Source organism: Microcebus murinus, chromosome 10, assembly GCF_040939455.1.
Source record: "Microcebus murinus isolate Inina chromosome 10, M.murinus_Inina_mat1.0, whole genome shotgun sequence".
NCBI classification, from domain to species: domain Eukaryota; kingdom Metazoa; phylum Chordata; class Mammalia; order Primates; family Cheirogaleidae; genus Microcebus; species Microcebus murinus.
In genome coordinates, this window is record NC_134113.1 from 39871294 (window position 1) to 39892145 (window position 20852).

At 34.3% G+C, this 20852-nt stretch overlaps 1 protein-coding gene across 2 annotated transcripts in view; it reads right to left on the reverse strand.

Moving 5' to 3' along the window:
* ZDHHC17 (zDHHC palmitoyltransferase 17) overlaps positions 1-20852 on the reverse strand; it is a 121873-nt gene that overhangs the window by 87389 nt on the left and 13632 nt on the right. For both annotated transcript variants that reach the window (XM_076007152.1, XM_076007153.1), the window contains exons 2-3: positions 13261-13364; positions 1950-2072 (exon numbers count right to left, since the gene is read on the reverse strand). In XM_076007152.1, coding sequence (XP_075863267.1) covers positions 1950-2072; positions 13261-13364 — 227 coding nt within the window. The remainder of the gene's footprint in view (positions 1-1949; positions 2073-13260; positions 13365-20852) is intronic.

Below are 20852 nucleotides of genomic sequence, written 5' to 3' on the forward strand. Positions count from 1 at the left end.
CAATTTGCCCTAGAAACAATATGCTGATACAAAAGAGTGGCCAGGAAGAAAGCTAAGCAGATAAAAGCAAAAATAAGGGCTGGGATCCCCAAAAGCTGCATTATAGGAATAAGGAAGAACCAGAAGTAAACTTGGCTCTAGCATGGTCTTCAGCCAGCTTCGTGATCTGGAAAATCTAAAGCCTTGAAATTAAGTTGGGCTTGCCAAAAAAAAAATGGGAATCTTTGCAACTTAGGCCTCAAATTATTCAACAAATAATTTTTCTAATACAATTAAAAGATAATCAGGCACATGAAGGAATAACATAAACAGACCTACAGAGACTTCAGATGCTATATTCTTAACCACAGATCATAAAATAACTATATTTACTACATTCAAGTATGTAAGACAAGATCGAAATTTTCAGCAGCTAATGGTTTAAGTAATTTGAAAAAAATAAATATTCTAAAGCTGAAAAATAAAATTTTAAAACTTAAGAATACAATGAATGAATTTAACAGCAGATTATACAGAAGAAGAGAGTAAATGACCTGGAAAATAGATCAAAAGAAATTCCCAAATGAAACAGAGACAAAAGGATAGAACATACAGAAGAAAGGGTAAGAGACATGGGGATATGATGAAAAGATCTAACATACGTTTAACTGGCATTCCAGAAGGAGAGCAAGAGAATGGGGCAAAAGCAATATTTGAAGAAACAACAGCTAAAATTTTTCCAGAACTGATGAAAACATCAATCCAAAGAATCAAGAATTCCTTACAATCTCATTCAGGGTAAATAAAAAGAAATCCACACCTGAATATATCATTGTGAAACTGCAGAAAACCAGAAACAGAAAAATCTTAAAAGCAGTCAGAAAAAAAAAAAAAAAAGCCTTCAGAAGTGTGATACTTAAGACAATTTCTCAACTGTGACAGAAGCCAGAAAACAGTGAAATAATCTTTTCAATGGGTAAAAAGCAAAAATAAAACTAACAAAAACTGCCAATGGAGACTTCTGTGCCACATGAAAATCTCCTTCACAAAGATGAAATAAAAACATTTTTGGACCAACACAGAATTAGATATCAAGCGACTCATACTCAAGGCAGAGGGAAGGTTAAGATTACAAGAAGATGCCAAATGTTTAGAGGCTTAAAAAAAAAAAAAAGATTACAAGAAGAAAACGAAGAGCAAAGAAAATGGAAATACACTCTCTGGAAGAAAGTGATTCACAGAACTGAATGCTTTAGTTATTACTTGCTTAATCTTTGCTTAATACCCTAAGGGCAAACTCTTTTACCTGGCATTAATATACTATTTGCCTCTAGAATCTGTGCTGTACTTATCAACACATCTGCAAGCAGTTCACTTTAGATTCATATCTTTATTTAAAGATTTTATGTCCAAAATGTTGAAAATTACTAAACAAGACTTACTAAGAAAGATTTCTTATCATCCTGACTCTTAACCACCTGTTTACACTTAGTATATAAAGTATTCATCACTTATGCTGGTGTGAATAATTAAATCAGATTATTATTACCTATTGTCATTTCAACTCCTTTCCTTTTGCTGCTTTTTCCCACAGAATCCATATTTAGAATGGGAATACCAGGTCAGACTGCCTGAGTTCAAGCCCCGACTCCAACCTTTATTAGCTGTGTGTCATTGGGTAGCACATTTAACTGAGGCTCTCTGTGCCTCAGTTTCCTCATCAGTAGGATGGTCGTGATTGTTATATTTCACATAGGGTTATTTCAAGAAGATTAAAGGAAATATACATGAAAAAGCAGTCAATACAGTAAATTGTTAAAAGCAATGTTTTCAGGGAAAAAGGTACATAAAATCTACATTTTAAAAGTCACAAATTTTAGAAATTTGTTTTTATGACAACTACTTCCAAAAATTTTATAACAATATTAATAGTAAAACCAACTACTAATTAAAAATACAGAAAAACATACTTGACTAAATCTATTCTGTTATTGATGGCAGCCCAATGAAGGAGCGTAACATTTTCTTTGTCTGGTTGCCGTACATCATATCCTGCTTCCACCAACTCTCGGCAGCGTTCATATATTCCGTATCTTGAAAAAAAAAATATGGCATTGTTACTACTATTGAACAAGAAATTAAAGCTGAAAGTAACATTTTCAGAAGAAAATAATGCTTCATTTTAATAACTGTAAATTAAATGTATTTCTCAACATAAAATATTACTTTTAGGATATCAATATTCAAAAACCTTTTACTAATCCATTTTACAGTTCTAAAATTTCTTATTTGTAAGAACGTTACAACTCATTAGGTGAAAGGGAAAAAAGATGCCAGAAATAAAACTCAATCACCTACATGTTTTTCTTGATATAACCACTTATTTTATTCCCCCAAACACCTGAGGCAGATTACAAAAATACACACAAGCTAAAATTAAAAAATTAAATACACAAAAATCAGTAACAAGGAGCATATAAATGATTTAAGAAAAACATCAAGAAGAAAGGATGTTTTATAAGCCCCAGGATTCTCTATTTACAAATTTAGCTTTGATATTCCTGAAGGCAAATAAACAAAGGTGTGTTGAGGTGAGAAGTGGGGTGGGACAAGAATCCTGTGACTCAGTCAAGCCAATGAGATATCCGTCTACTGGGACAGTTCTAGAAAAGATATTTGTATCTGATAAAAGAGAGAAGCCTCACCAGAGAGCGTGATACTCCCTTCCTGTTTTCCTTCATTGTGTGGTAGCAAGAATTTTTTTAAACTTATTATTATGGAACTTTTCAAACACAAACAAAAGAGAGAATAGTACAATAAACAACCAGGAATCCATCATCAAGCCACAACCACCATCAACTTTATCATAATCAAAATATTAGGTCCTAAGAAATATATGACACAAAAATTTAAATAAGTGGGCAAAACCCTGCAGTTGGTTCATGAGAACCTCACTTGTTGATGTTCTTATTGTTACAATAATATTGACAATTTAATTGCATATAACTCACACAGAGAAAACAATAAAAGATAACAAATTGTTTATTAAATTAGAAAGGATTGTTTTATTTTTTTTTTTTTTTTTTTTTTTTTTTTTGAGACAGAGTCTCGCTTTTGTTGCCCAGGCTAGAGTGAGTGCCGTGGCATCAGCCTAGCTCACAGCAACCTCAAACTCCTGGGCTCGAGCGATCCTTCTGCCTCAGCCTCCCTGGTAGCTGGGACTACAGGCATGTGCCACCATGCCCGGCTAATTTTTTATATATATATCAGTTGGCCAATTGATTTCTTTCTATTTATAGTAGAGACGGGGTCTCGCTCTTGCTCAGGCTGGTTTTGAACTCCTGACCTTGAGCAATCCGCCCGCCTCGGCCTCCCAAGAGCTAGGATTACAGGCGTGAGCCACAGCGCCCGGCCTGGATTGTTTTATTTTTGAAGTTTTTATTCTATTTTCGTGATAAAACACCACAGCCCCTAGGAAAAAACTTTTTTCTAGTGTGGTAGTCAATGTGTTAATTAGTAAATAATATTGAAAAGGTAATAATTTTGATTTAGTAGATGCCACCTATAATGTAATTCTTCCATTTTGGAATTATGTTTCTTTGTGAGATATCCTTTTTCTTAGGCAAGAAAATCATTAAAGTATCGGAATAAAGTAAATTTACGATCAGATGTGCATAGAATATTAACCAAGACTAACAATAACAATGATGACTACTCTCACTGTAAATGAGATTAACAAGAGACTTAACCACTTCCGTACGGCGTTCACCGGCTGGGAAACCTTGCCCACAGCCAGCACTCATAGTCCCCACGATAGTTTGTGCTGTGCATTGACGATGAATCTGTTTTGCTCTTGTGTGATGAGGAAAGCTTTAAAGCACTGAAATCGTGTTTTACTTTACAGGTAGCTTTACTTGTAATGTAAATCAGAATAGTAACATATACATATATGTTTTTATTATGTTATTTTTAAATGTTCACAATTTTATTTTGATAAATGAAAAATTAGAAAAGTCAAGTTTTGTTATCAACACTAAAGTCGACGCTCAGCTGTGCGCCTTTATATCATGGCTATCAGCTAAAGTCGCTGAGTGCGTTCATCTGTGGCTACCAACTATAGTCAACGCCGGTACCGAAGTGGTTAAAGGCCTAAAAATATATATATTTCTCCAAAACTGACTTACAAATTCAACACAATTCTAATTAAAACCCCACATGAGTATTACACATGGAACTCTAAAATTCATTTAGAGGTCAGGCGCGGTGGCTCACGCCTGTAATCCTAGCACTCTAGGAGGCCGAGGTGGGTGGATCGTTTGAGCTCAGGAGTTCGAGACCAGCCTGAGCAAGAGTGAGACCCCCATCTCTACCAAAACATAGAAAGAAGTTAATTGGACAGCTAAAAATATATAGAAAAAATTAGCTGGGCATGGTGGCACATGCCTGTAGTCCCAGCTACTCGGGAGGCTGAGGCAGAAGGAATGTTTGAGCCCAGGAGTTTGAGGTTGCTGTGAGCTATGCTGGTGCCATAGCACTCTAGCCTGGGCAACAGAGTGAGACTCTGTCTCAAAAAAAATAAAAATAAAAATAAAATTCATTTAGAAAGAGTAAAAGGTCAAGAATAGCCAAGCGCTTTTGGAAAACTAGGAAGAAAGCTATAGTGAATAAAAACAATGTGGTATTCAAGATTTAACAAATAGAACAGAAAAGTATATCTAGAAATGGACCACATATGTGGCAGCTTGGTGCATAAAAGAGATATATTATAAATTTATAGAGAAAGAATGAACTACTTAATAAATGGTGGTTGGGATATAACTGGTTATATATGTTGAAAAAATGAAACTACAATCATGTTCATATCATATCATGTGTATATAAGTACACAAATATAAAAAGTTAAAAATCAAAAACTTTCAGAAGAAATATAGATGTTTTCATTTTAAGACATTATTTTGTTATAAGCTCTGATACATATAACAAACTATTAAAAATGTGTAGAATTTTGAATATAAATATCCACATAATCACCAGTCAAGCCAGGTAATAAAACAGTCTAAGCACTCCAAAAATGCCATCTTCCTGTCCTTCCACATGATTATTTTTATGATCTTGAGTAGGGAAGGCTTTCTTAAACAAGACATATAAAAAGAAGCACCTAAATTTTAAAAGATACATTCTCTCACAAATAAAAACTACTCAAAATGACAGAAGACAATAAAAGCAATATGATATTTGCCTTCTTCTTAATCAATAAAGGATTAGATAGCCAGGATATATAAAAAACTTTTATAAATAAATTACAAAAAGACAAAAGAACTCAACAGAAAAATGAGTAAAGGATTTAAAATGGCAATTCACACAGGAAGAAACCCAAAAGGCCAATAAACATAGGAAATGTATGCAACACCATTTGTAATCATTGAAAGGCCAATGAAAACAGAGAAAAACCATTTCACAACCATCAAACTGGCAACAATTATTAATTCTGATAAAACTAGGATTTTGCAAGAATGCAGTGAAGGAAGAAGTATTTCCTGCAGGTAGAAGTATAAATTGGCACAGCTACTCTGGAAATCAATTTGGCAATAATTAATAAAACTGAAAAACAATATACTACACAAGCCAGAAATTCCACTTGACATGACTACCCTAGAGGAACTCTTGCTTATGTGCAGTAGAAATCAAGTACAAGGACATTCATTGTTGCAGTGTTTTTAATAATGAAAAAGAGGAAACAGTTTTATGTGTCTCGCAGTAAGAAATAACAGAATACCACAATGCAGTTAAACAGAATAAATTAGGTCTTTATCTATCAACACTGATAAATCACAAAAGCAATTATATTTTTTTTAAAAGCAAGCTGAAAAAGAATGTGTATAGAATACAACTTATATTACTATAAATTGCCAGCATACATTACAGCAGCATATTTTGTTTATAGAAAAAGATGTTTAGAGAAATGTACAGGAATGAGAATGAGAATGATTCATAGCAATTTCAAGGGAGGTTTCTCTGGGGGAGGTAAAGGAAAGAACACACCAATGAGCAAACTGTAGCAACTATAGCAAAATGCTAGTATCTGCTTAATCTGACAGTTATGTTTCATAACTTAAGTAAATGATTTAAAAACAGAAATTTCTGACAGCATACATGGGTACTTTTCATGAAATAGGATAGTTAGAATGGTACGTAAGGGATAAAGTAGAGTGGTTGGCATTTTTTCTTAAGATAGACAATGCTGGAGTACATTTATTTCCTGATGAGAAATGATACATTAGCATGGAAGAGATTAATGACAAAGGAGAGAAAGGAGATATCGAAAGAAGAAAATAGAGAATTTGGGCTTTGAGGAAAAAAAAAAAAAGACAGATGATGGATAGGTGTGCAGAATTGGGAAGGCAAAGTCTTCTAGAATCTGGGACCTGAAGTACTTAAGTGTCCAAGGAAGCAAAAATGTAATAATACTGAAGGAAAAATGGGCTAAGCTTTCAAAAAACAAAACCAAAAAACAGATAGTTGAACAGGAAGAACCACTCATTAAGTCTCATAAAATCCAGTATGTCTTTATGATGCTTAGTGTGAGAAAGTTACTAAAAAATACAAAGTTACTTAATGTCTAAATATCTGTTTAGTAATGATTAACAACTTAACAATGGTGTCCTGCTACCCATTACATTACAAGGGAAATGACTGAAAGAAAAAAGCTTTAAATTTTGGTCATTTATGTAATTAATAAAGCATAACTATAAACTTTTACTATCAATATTCTTGAAATGAATGTAGAGCAGTGTAATTTGTTTATAAACACAGTTGGCACAGGTGTACTTTGGTCTCTGAGTATACATACCATACAAGAATGAAAAGTAACATCAGTAGGCTATTTGTCCCTCCACAAAAGCAAAGAAAAAGCCAGCAAAAATTATCTGAATCAACTTTTTCAGAACTCTGCAAACTAACTAAAGGCTTTTAGCAATGGAGAGAACATTTAGTCAAGAAAAACACTATAGTGCTAAAGGAAACCATGTCTAAAGAACTAAAGGATATAAGAACAATGTCTCACCTTACAGAAAATATCAGAAATAAAGAACTATGAAACACTGAAGAAGGAAATAGCAGAGGATGTAAACAGGTGGAAGAATATACCATGGGTCGGCAGAATCAACATTTTTAAAATGTCTATGCTATCTAAAGTGACCTACAGAGTCAATGCAATCCCTATTAAAATACCATCATCATTTTTCACAGATACAGAAAAAATAATTTTACACTTCGTATGGAACCAGAGAAGACCCTGTATAGCAAAATCAATCCTAGATAATACAAACAAAATAGGAGGTATCAATGTACCAGACTGCAAACTATACTACAAAGCTATATTCATTAAAACAGCATGGTACTGGCACAAGAACAGGGACATTGACCAGTGGAACAGAACAGAGAACCCAGATATAAAACCATCCTCTTATAGCCAACTAATCTTCGACAAAGCAGACAAAAACATACACTGGGGGAAAGAATCCTTATTCAGCAAATGGTGCTGGGAAAACTGGATAGCCACATGTAGAAGACTGAAACGGGATCCACATTTTTCACCTTGCACAAAAATCAACCCACGCTGGGTAACAGACTTAAACCTAAGGTGTGAAACTATTAGAATCCTAGAGGAAAGCGTTGAAAATACTCTTCTAGACATTGGCCTAGGCAAAGAATTTATGAAGAAGACCCCAAAGGCAATCACAGCAGCAACAAAAATAAATAAATGGGACATGATCAAATTAAAAAGCTTCTGCACAGCCAAAGAAACTGTCAAAAGAGCAAACAGACAACCCACAGAATGGGAGAAAATTTTCTTAAGCTACACACCCAATAAAGGGCTGATAACTAGAATTTATTTAGAACTCAGAAAAATCAGCAAGGAAAAATCAAACAACCCTATCAAAGAGTGGGCAAAGGACAGGAACAGAAATTTTTCAAAAGAAGACAGAATAATGGCCAACAAACATGAAAAAATGCTTAACATCTCTAATCATCGGGGAAATGCAAATTAAAACTGCAATGAGATATCACTTATCTCCAGTAAGAATGGCCTTTATCAAGAAGTCCCCAAACAACAAATGTTGGTGTGGATGCGGATAGGAACATTCCTACTCTGCTGGTGGGACTGCAAACTAGTTCAACCTCTGTGGAAAGCAATATGGAGATACCTTAAAGCAATACAAGTGGATCTACCATTTGATCCAGCAATTCCACTACTGGGCATCTACCCAAAAGATCAAAAGTCACTTTATGAAAAAGACACCTGCACTTAAATATTTATAGCAGCACAATTCACAATTGCAAAGTTGTGGAAACAACCCAAGTGCCCATCAATTCATGAGTGGATTAATAAAATGTGGTATATGTATACCATGAAGTACTATTCAGCTTTAAGAAACAATGGTGATATAGCACCTCTTGTATTTTCCTGAATAGAGCTGGAACCCATTCTACTAAGTGAAGTATCTCAAGAATGGAAAAACAAGCATCACATGTACTCACCAGCAAATTGGTATTAACGGATCAACACCTAAGTGGACATATAGGAATAACATTTATCGGGTGTCGGGCAGGTGGGAGGGGGAAGAAGGGGATGGGTATATACAAACATAATGAGTGAGATGTGCAACATTTGGGGGATGGTCACCCTTGAAGCTCTGACTCGGGGGAGGAAGGCATGGGCAATATATGTATCAAACATGAAACAAACATTTGTACCCCCATAATATGATGAAATTAAAAAAAAAAGAAATTATTAAAAGGACTCAAAATCTAGAATTGAAAAGTACAATAACTAAAATGAAAGATTCACTAAAAGGCTCAAAAGTAGCTTTTAGCAGGCAGAAGAAAAAAAATTAGTGATAGGTCAGTTGAAGTTGCCCAGTCTGATAAAAAGAGAAAAAAAAGAATAAAGAAAAATTAACAAGCCTCAAAGACCTGTGAAACACCAAACATACACATAACAGGAGTCCCAGAAGGTGAAGAGAGAAAAAAAGCAGAAAGAATATTTGAAGAAATAGTGACAAAAACTCAAATTTGATGAAAAACATTAATCTATATTCCAAGATCTATAGATAAATAAGTCCTATAATCTTTATATTCAGAAAGCCAATGAACTATAAGTAGGATAAACTCAGAAACTCACACCTAGACACATCATAATCAAACTGTCAAAAAGCAAAGACAGAATCTTGAAAGAAGGGAGAGAGAAGTGACTCATCACATAAAAGGGATCTTCAATAGGCAGTAATGGAGGAATTGGGGAACAAAAAGACAAAAGACATAAATGAAACAGATCAAAATGGCAGATGTAAATCTTACCTTATCAGTAATTACATTAAATGTACATTAATTAAATGCTCCAATTAAAAGAATGTAAACTTACTGAGGTTTTGTTCAAGTTGAACAATGAGGATTGTTGTTCAACATGTAGATTCAAGGAGGGGAATATAGTTTCAATACATAGGTTCAAAGGGGGGAACCCTTCAACATTTTTTTAAATTTATAAATAAATCTCCTTTTTAAAGTAAATATGAAACTGCTACTTGTGTTTCTTAAGCTGGTAATATAGATCACATTTTTCTCCTTTACTTTTATATATTTTCCAAAGCTTGCTTTTTATGTTTATAAGGTGAACTACACACACCATAAATGACAACATTATAGAATTTCCAAATATTTTTAAACATTCAAAAACACTAAGCATTTTTAGCCTATATCTTAAGAGCAATAAAAGTAATAAAGTGAACACTATTGATAATTATAAATGCTCAAATACAAACAAATAAGAAAACAGCCCCTAACAAAAAGATCAAGAATTTGAAAGTGCAATCTGATTAGGAATAACCTTTGAAAATATAAGGACAGCTCTCTCTCTGGCAACTGGCAGCATTCATAGAGTGTTTACTATATACTAAGCATTATAATTTGTTATATGTATTAGCTATTTTCATATTGATATGATACCAATTATTTTGTTAAATGATTATCCTATTCATGATTACCAAAAAGTAGAGTCTTCTCTTAATAGAAAAGATTCCAGGCCAACTACTACTAACGTGTTTCCCTGAAAATAAGACCTACCCATAAAATAAGCCCTAACAGGATTTCTAAGCATTTGCACAATATAAGCCCTACCCCAAAAATAAAATCTAGTGATGGGCATGGCTACACAGTGTATCTGCACAACCCATGCATTCCGTCACAGAGCGGTAAAGACGAAGAACAGCCCTTCTCATCTGCCCCATGAGAGCTCTATTGCTCCACATGAGAGATTGGGGCCAATGGTTCTAAAGGAAATAGATTCGCAATAAATTCAGTATGGAATTTGAGGTTGGAGAGTTATGATGATGTTCCAAAAGTAGACAACTTAACTATATTTGAATAAATGTAGATTGTTGTACCATACTTAAAAAAATAACACATCCCCTGAAAATAAGCCCTAGTGTGTCTTCTTGAGGAAAAATAAATATAAGACCTGGTCTTATTTTCAGAAAACACGGTGTCATTAACTGGTCAAAAGGCTCAAACTTGTTCTTTAACCTTCTCCCTTTCTGCGCCACCCCTCACCAAGCCAGCTACCACAAGCAATTACTCTTTGCTTCCAACTACAGACCCAGAGCGTAAGTTGGGCTGGAGTAAAACTGGGACAGAAAAAGGGGAATAGAAATGGAGAAATCAGGCCGGGCGTGGTGGCTCACACCTGTAATCCTAGCACTCTGGGAGGCCGAGGAGGGCGGATTGCTTGAGGTCAGGAGTTCGAAACCAGCCTGAGCAAGAGCAAGACCTCGTCTCTACTATAAATAGAAAGAAATTAATTGGCCAACTAATATATATAGAAAAAAAAAATTAGCCGGGCATGGTGGCACATGCCTGTAGTCCCAGCTACTCGGGAGGCTGAGGCAGGAGGATCGCTTGAGCCCAGGAGTTTGAGGTTGCTGTGAGCTACGCTGACGTCATGGCACTCACTCTAGCCTGGGCAACAAAGCAAGCCTCTGTGTCAAAAAAAAAAAAAAAAAAAAGAAATGCAGAGATCAGCAAAAATATAAGGAAACAGAAAAATGATAGAGCATTCCAATATGTGGAATACTGGAGAGCAAATTAACACCAACGATTATTTCTAAATACACCATCTATTTATTTCTACTCAAGAGTATTTCCAATTTCTGGAATAACAGTTAAAATTTAGATAATGACAAGACTAGAATGGATAGTATCCCAAGTCAAAATATATAAAAGATAATCAAATTTGGATATCACCAAGTATAAAAGGTTCAAAAACAGGGTTACCATGAAATATGTGGAATACTTACATTAAAAAATGATTTACTTATCTGAAATAAGTAACTGGGCACCCTGCTAATTTGTTGCTAAATCTGGCACCCCAGTCAAAAAGCCTCAGCTATTTTACAGAATGAATTATTTACATATGAAGGCCTAAATGTAACTGGGGAAAACATTAAATTCAGGCCTATGTATTTTAAAAAATGCATTGAACTTTTATATCAAAATTTAGTATTGTACCTCTTCTTTCCACTATAAATAATTAATAATTTCCAAGCAAATACTAAGTGAGGAAGGGAAGACTATGAACAAAATAAATTAGGTTGTAATGACACAAATTTTAAGAGTTTTGTCTTGTTTTTGTTGCTTTAAGTGTGAAGAAAAAAAATAAGAATATTCATGTTATTCTAATAAAATGTATTTACAGGTTGAGCATCCCCAATCTAAAAATCTGAAATCCAAAATGCTTCCAATCCTAAAACTCATGAGTGCCAACACGATGCCTCAAGTGGAAAATTGCATACCTGACCTCATGTGAAGTGTACAAAATTATTAAAAATACTGTATATAAAATTACCTTCAGGCTATGTGTATAAAGTATATATGAAACATAAATGAATTTCATGTTTCAACTTAGTCCCATCCCCAAAATATTTCATTTCGTATATGCAAATATTACCAAATACAAAAATATCTGAAATTGAAACACTCAGTTCGGATTAAGCATACTCAACCTGTATTTAGATAATACAGCCTATTCAAACCTAACAACAAACAAAGATACAAAAGAAAACAGAATCATATTCAGAAGGTTGAAGAACACTAAAAAGTAAAAAGAAAAAATAGAAAACAGAATCATAATTTTTACAGATGTCATGGAATTTATGTTGTTGTACTCAAAGCCTGAGCAAAGAATGAGATCACTTTATAATCAAATTATTCAGATCAATTGTTATTAATCTTTTATGGGAATTACAGGCCCCTTTGAGAATGTAATGAAAGTCACAGACTCTACCAAGAAACATGCTCTAACACATAAAATTTTGCATTTAATTCCAAAGTATTCCAGAAAGTCTGAAGTGCTTCCTAGGATACAGGTAAGGATGCCCTAAACAAGTTTTAATAAAGGCCACATTACTCTAAAATTTGGTTTGTATTGAGTAGTGTTAAGGTTTCCAGCACTTTATATAATATTAAGAACCTAAAAGCACACTGAATCCTTCATATTAGAAAAATGTGATTTCATAGCTTCATGAAACAAAAAATACCCAGTTTTACTTAGTTTACTGGTGTAACAGATACCACTTCATCCTTTCTTATTGAAGTAGATAGCAGATAACCAGAAAGACCAGAAAAAACATACACCCTAAATAACTATATTGTGACTATTAGCTCTGTTCAACGCAATGAATGTCAGACAACTCTTAAAAAGCTGAAGACCCAATCAACTAGTTTCTCCTCTTTGTTTGTAGATGAAAATATATGTTATATTTCAAGTTCCATATGATTTACATTATAGTATCCTTAGATTTACCCTTTCCTATTTCAAAGACTGATATAATCTGGCATTTTGAAGATAATAGTTTGAACAACTCTGTGATATTTCCCTTAGCACAGGTTAAATAAGTAAATGAGACACTGACTACATTTTCTTTCTAATCTGTATACCTGGTTGAGAGGGAAGAGAATATTGGATAAGCACTAATATTTTCCATTTAAAATGCTTTAATACCAACAATGTTTTTCAATTCTCCATAACCAATGTTAATATTCTTAGGGCATAATAAACTTCTGGAAAGATGAGCAAATAATACCAAAAGCAAATAGACATATTCAAGTAACCAATGGAAAAGAAACTAATTTATTTAATGGAGATATAGACATTTTTCCCAAGGTAGTAAGACTGTTATTCGGATTAACAGATGCCAAAGAGGAAAATGATTACAACAAAAACCTTACTGTGTAGCCTTGACTATGTCCCATGTGCTGTAATCGTCAATATGAGTTTTCCGTCCAAGAGGTTCACCATATCCATGGTTATAATGGCTTTGGGGTTTGATTTCCTGTTAAACAGAAAAATCACACACAGGCAAGAAGTGAAAAAGCAGGTATAGAAAATATTTCAATATTTTTTACTAGTGCTGTTGTGCTGTTTGAAGAATGCTAATTGTTGAAATGATTAAGTTAATAAATTTTCTTATTCTGAAGTCTGTACTCTTAGAGAAAAAGTATATTCAAACAGTGTGTATATTCCTTGTACACATTCTCAAAATTAAAAAGCTGTTAAGACTAGAAATTAGTAACAAATTAGCAACTGTAATTCATCACAGAACTCTTACCTCTTCATCAAATCAACTCATTCTTTCAGACCTATTTTTCCATTATTCTAGCATAACAATTCTACTTTTAAACTTTCATCACAAGCACTGTCCTATTTCCCAAATAAACTCTCAGGTCCTTTGGAAGGAACCATAGATAGATATTATTCTTCTATCATTCTCAGATATTACCTTTTCTTAAACTCCATGCTCAGGGCCACCATTAGGTGAATTACAAACAATAGAGCAGCTCTGATAAAAAGTAAATCCACTTAAATAGTTCTAAAAATGTTAATACCCTTAAGAAAACTAACTTTTTATATAAAAATTTAATTAAATGAGTTTCACAGAATATTACATCCATTCAAAGTTTATATGCTGTCTGTAATTTTCTATTTAAAGTACAAAATTTGCTACAGTCAACTTCCCCAATATAATATAGCACCTAAGATACAATTATGTTTCTTTTAAATGAAAACAGAGAAAAATTGAGCATGTTCAGCTCTAATATCATCCATTCAAATTGCTATGTTTCTGGTATTTTTCACAGACAAGTGCATAAATAAATATAAATAAAAAGATAAATCACAAAATATTTGGAAAGAAATCCTTAGAACAATTTATATTCTCTTGCCTCTGATCACATCACCTACCACTGATACTTAATAATGCAAAATTAAGTAGGGCATTTTACTGGAAGAAAAAGGCTATTCTTTACCTTACTCTAGCTACTGAAATTGTATAGATAATTCCAAAGCTAATTTGTTTGAGCCATAAATTTGGAGACTATCAATCTGAATATTTTCAACAAAAGGGAATTTTAAAAAATTCACAAAAGCAAATTCTGCTTAGTATATAACCTTTCAATAGGTAAATGTTTAATTTTTTATGAAAATGCTATAGCCAATATTAGAATACCATACATCCACATTAGCAGAAAAAGCAAAAAAGATATCATTCTTAAGCCAAGATGCACAATACAATGCAGATATTTTACTAAATGATTTTTTAACAGATTGTTCTCAAACTCCAACAAAATAGAACTGGTTATTCTAGAACATGGGCAGGTGTAGTATTTTGGGTATATGCAACATTCTGGATAACTGATGAAGCAAACTGATATATAAGATATCCATTTACTGTCTTTAAACCTTTTCTATTTAATTTCTCCACTGAATTCCAGGTTTCAATGTCTCTATCCTCTATACTAAGTAAAGTGAGGTGAAGAAAGACACTTCTCAAACCAGAAAAACTTCCTACTTTCTAAATTTTCTTTTTTGATTCTGTTACTCCAACCACAGGGAAAATTATTTTTTAAACCTTCAAGTCTGACATCTATAGGGCTGTAAAACACCTGAAAAGGAGACACTTGCTCAGGAGAAATGTAATAATAATATGCCCAAGAAAACATACTGAGAGCCTACTATACGGCTCTCTACAATGTACTGGGACCCAAGACCAGGATGGGGTAAGGAGAGTACAAAGTTTAAGAGGCTATCAAAAAACTCAGTAATCAAGATTAAAAAATTTTTATTTTATTTATTTTTTTAGAGACAGGGTCTTCTTGCTCTATCACCCAAGTTGGAGTGCAGCAGTGCAATCATAACTCACTGTAACCTCAGACTCTTGACCTTAAGAGATCCTCCCTCCTTAGTCTCCCAAAGTGCTGGGATTACAGGCATGAGCCACTGCATCTGGCCCAATAAAATTTTAATGGAGCACCTTTTAAAAATCAAAACCAACTCCCACCCCCCACCCCCTGCCAAAAAAAAAAAATGTATGACAAACCAAATATCAACATTTTAAATTCAGGCAGCATCAGAAATCACTGATTTTTCTTTTCACGCCAGGCTACACTATGGCTCATAGCAGTATTCTGAATGTATACAAAATACAGCCTCTTGCCCTCAAGGACTTTACAATCCAGAATGGAAAGACAAAGGGAGAGAAAAATAAGTCAAATATTAATAATACAAGCAAGAGTCTTTCAATAATAAAATAACATAATATCCAGGAAGTAACTTTAAAAACTGTTTCAATTTGAAACGTGCCAAGGCAAACTACTATTCTTTTTTTACTAAGGACAAATATATTGCTTTTACATACAAATAATGAATATTCATAAAATAAAAATAAATCTCTTTTTTGAGGATTTCTATCATAAAGCTTTCACATTACTTGAATTTTATTTTCATCCCTCAGGACCTCACTTATTGTACATAATGATTAAATTGTATTCTCAGTTCTTCTGCAGTCCATTTTGTCTCACTGACACTGCCAAATGTGAGCTCCCCATGTTATTGGAAATTAGACCTTTTTCCAGAAACATTTTAAAATTAATTTATACAACTATCTATTTTGCCCCAACTATAATGTAAACTAAAAATAAAATGCTAAGCCCCTGGCTGACTGAACAGACCCCTTCCTGACCAAAAGGACCCCAGAAAAATCTTAAAACAGTTCCCAGCCATGATGGAAAGGGAGGTCAGACACACCTCATACCCCCTTCCTTTTGGAATTTAGACACTACAACTGATTAGCGTTAATGTTAAAATAGAGATCATAAGCCTGACAAAACAGAATCTTTGTGGCAATAGATATTAAATTACAAATAGGACCTAAAACCACATGAGGAAAAGGTTAAGTCAGGCCTTATAAACCATAAAATCTCATTAAATGGGTTTTATTTACCTGGTATAATGTGGCTTACTTTCCAATGGGACTCCGGTATAGCATCACATGACAGGTAGAATCTCTCATTTTAACTCAAGCATTCCTTTCTACTGATTCCAAGCCTTTACACAAAGCTTTATTTCTTTAACCAATTACAAATTGAAGACTCTATAAATCCACCTATAACCTGTAAGCCCCTCCCCATATGTCCCGCCTTTCCAGGCCAAATCAATGTATAACTTCCATGTACTGATTTATGATTTCACCTCCAAGTCTTGGCTCCTGAAATGTATAAAACCAAGTATAACCCAAGTGCCTCGGATACACTTTCTTAGGCCCTCTTAAGACCATGGCCTTAGGCCATGGTCACTCATTGGGCTCAGAACGAAGCTCTTTATTTTACAGAATTTGTGTTTTTTTTCCCATTAACAATAGTTATTTGTTTGGTTTTTAGTAATAAGCAATCAGGGAAATGGAATAGAGCTTGCCAAATGAGAATCAGAAGGGAAGACATGTTATTCAACAAATGGTATAAGTGGACAACTGCCTAGCCACTGAGGAGAAAAAATTCAGCAGGCTCCAACATGGGAAGGTGATATGCTTGATGCAAAGATGACAACAAATATAGACGAGGATATAAAGTTTTTTTAATGGAAAAAAGGATACTGAAACATGTCTGAAAATAAGGGGCCACACAGAACAGAATTGAGGGCAGCATGCTCCCAAGTGGGGGCTTCCCAGTTTCCCCATACTCTTCATGAGAACACACAGATACCTACGATACTATTCTACTGGCAATAGAAGCATGCGCCCTACTGTTCTTGGGAAAACTTTGTGCCCCCTGGACTCTCCTGACTGTCCTAGAGACTCTGGCTATGAGCTTGGTGTTTACCAGGTATAATAAATCGTTAAAAACAGATCCAGGACTTTTACTGAATGTTACTGCAAAAGAGGGTAAATATCCAGTGGAAGGGCCAAGTCTAAGGGCTCTTCCTTATAGACTCCCACCTCACTCATTATGTCAGAATAACTTCCAACCAGACCAAAGATTTAAATATAAAGAATACTGGTGATAATAGTCTAATGTTAAAAAGCTCTGGGCCGGGCGCTGTGGCTCACGCCTGTAATCCTAGCTCTTGGGAGGCCGAGGCGGGCGGATTGCTCAAGGTCAGGAGTTCAAAACCAGCCTGAGCAAGAGCAAGACCCCGTCTCTACTGTAAACAGAAAGAAATTAATTGGCCAACTGATATATATATATATAAAAATTAGCCGGGCATAGTGGCACATGCCTGTAGTCCCAGCTACTCGGGAGGCTGAGGCAGAAGGATCACTCAAGCCCAGGAGTTTGAGGTTGCTGTGAGCTAGGCTGACGCCACGGCACTCACTCTAGCCTGGACAACAAAGTGAGACTCTGTCTCAAAAAAAAAAAAAAAAAAAAAAAAAAAAAAGCTCTGAGAAAAGCATAAATAACACATTTGAAAAATGAAGGATATGAAGATAATTCAAAGACTGCAATGTATAATGACAAATACATACATGAAAAGATGCTGTAATTCTCAAATAATTAAATAAATGCATTTCTAAACCAGAGAGAGAAAAACTGATTCAACAAGATTCTAGGGCACATATTATTTAATAATACACGTTACCTATATGACACATGTTACCTGCCTGGATAGCCCATATACACAGGTGAATTAACAAGCCAAAAGGACTTAAAAATATGTTCATGACTCAAACTATATAAATGCTGGCTGTCAGGTATCATTCCAAGAGGTTGGATTCTGAACCAAAAAGCTAAATGAACTGAATTACATCATTTTGAGCTGTTCAGATTTAACTCTATTAAATTTGTAAGATATTACAGCACTAACAAGTGTTGCTGTTAAGAAGATAGGGAAGGAAAAACTGTCTGTCGGTACTTAATTTACTTCTAAGTCCTACCTAATATTTATGTACCAAATGTGAAAACATCTTAAAACAAAACCCACATATACAGAGTACTTAAAAACAAACAAAACTCTTACATCCCAAATTCGATTTGTAAAATAAAGGCATTTTCTCAAAGCCATAAAAACAGGCAAAAAATTTTTGTAAGGAAGGAAACCTCAGGTAGCAATGAACTAAACTCTAGGGATACCATATGGATTTTTAAAAAGGAATATTTATTGTTTATAATAAGAAGACAGCATAAGCATAAAGCATACATAATCAAGTGAACAATGAATAGCAAGGAAAACCAGGTGCCACTACAAAATTATAAAACTTTCTCTTAAAATGTAATTAGTTGGCCGGGCGCTGTGGCTCACGCCTGTAATCCTAGCTCTTGGGAGGCCGAGGCGGGCGGATTGCTCAAGGTCAGGAGTTCAAAACCAGCCTGAGCAAGAGCGAGAACCCGTCTCTACTATAAATAGAAAGAAATTAATTGGCCAACTGATATATATATAAAAAAATTAGCCGGGCATGGTGGCGCATGCCTGTAGTCCCAGCTACCCGGGAGGCTGAGGCAGAAGGATCACTCGAGCCCAGGAGTTTGAGGTTGCTGTGAGCTAGGCTGACGCCACGGCACTCACTCTAGCCTGGGCAACAAAGTGAGACTCTATCTCAAAAAAAAAAAAAAAGTAATTAGTTAATAGTGCCAGCAGATGGCACTACACTCAAGACAGAATCCTTTACTAATCTACTTAAACCATTTTTGCTTTTATTTTTAATTGATACATAATTGTACATATTTAGAGAGTACAGTGTGATATTTCAGTACATGTATACAATGTGTAATGACCAAATCAGGGTAATGAGCATATCACATCCATCACCTCAGACATTTACCATTTCTTTGTGATGGGGGGCACAATCAAAATTTTCCCTTCTAGCAACTTGAAAATATATTTTTAAAAAACTGTTAATTATAGTCACCCTATAGTGCTTCAGAACACTAGCTAGGACTTATTCCCCCTATCTAGCTATACTTTTGTATCTGTTATCCAAATACAGATTCTGGCTATTCTCCCCTTCTGCCTCTAGTAACAACTACTCCACACTACTTTTATAAGATCAACTTTTTATCTTCCATATATGGGTGAGAACATGTGGTCTATTTATCTTTCTGTGATGCACCATCTTGAAGATTGGACAAAAATAATTTAGTTAATTAGGAATATATAATGGAAAGCTATCAAACCAATTTTTTCAGTCAATACCAGGTTCCTTATATAACATGTGCTGTGGTCCCAATCCCTACCTAATAGTATGTAACTGTTGATTCTAATAAACTGTTGGAACTTGAGGCACAGGTTCTATTTATGCTGTATTATTACCACTGACTCAATCCAAACTATCAAATTCACCTTGCTTCCATCAACAAAGTTTGACATGATGAAAATAAAGGAAATTTTTAGACTAGGAAAATGTTCATCAACCTCTAGTTTCTTTAAAAACTGGTTTTCACTTCATTTCCTTCTAGCATTAATCCACATGTATACATGTATGTAACAATAGATATAAATTTGGCATACTATTTTCTTTCCACAGACATTGGGTAAACGTTTAAGCAAATGCCTATATGTATACGCTTCTCCCCTTCCTATCCTTTTAAAAAAAAGTTATTCTTTTAGAATAACTATATAATAATTCTTTTAGAAGTTTTAGATTTATAAAAACAATGCAAAAAAACCCCACCAAAACAGTGCAAAGATAGTTCCCATATTTCCTACACCCAGTTTCCCCTATTATTAACATCTAATAGTATGATACATTTGTTACAATAAATAAACCAATATTGATACATTATTTTAACTGAAGTCTATACTTTTTTTCAGATTTCTTTAGTTTTTTTGTAATGTCCTTTTTCCTGTTCCAGAACCCAATCCAGGATACCACATTGCATTTAGTTGTAATGTCTCCTTTAGTAAGCTCCTCTTGGCTGTGACATTGTTTCAGACTTTCCTTGTTTTTGATGACCTTGATGATTTTGAATATAACTAGCCAGGTATTTCATAGAATGACCCTCAAATGAGATTTGTCTGATGTTTTTCATTATTAGACTGAAATTATGCATTTTGAGCAAGAAATGTTTTTAATCTAACCTTATTTTTTGCAAATTTCTTTCAACACTGCTATACAATCTTTATTTGTCCAAATGATTACATATTTTTACAGTTTGTAATCATAGTACTCATACTTTTTTTCACCATATATGACCTGAAGACATAGTACTCATATACTTTATATCCTCATGCCATTACACATAGTTATAAGTACTGCTGTGAACCACTGCATACACTGATACATTGAAATGTTCTGAAACATTTCCTAATTGCTGAACATTTAGGTTGTTTTTAAAGGTCCTAACTAAACTCAGATGTCATTTCTTAGGCATTCCTCGTCTATGTCTTCCCCTAACCTTCTCTTCACCAGTAGACTTTTAAGCTAAGACAAGACAGGAACCCAGTCTTTATCATTTGTGTACCCCCAGTGCTTAGAACAGTGTCTGGCATAATGGTAGTGCCCATGAATGAAATGAAAGAATAAATAGATGGATTTTTCTTCACCAATGAAAAA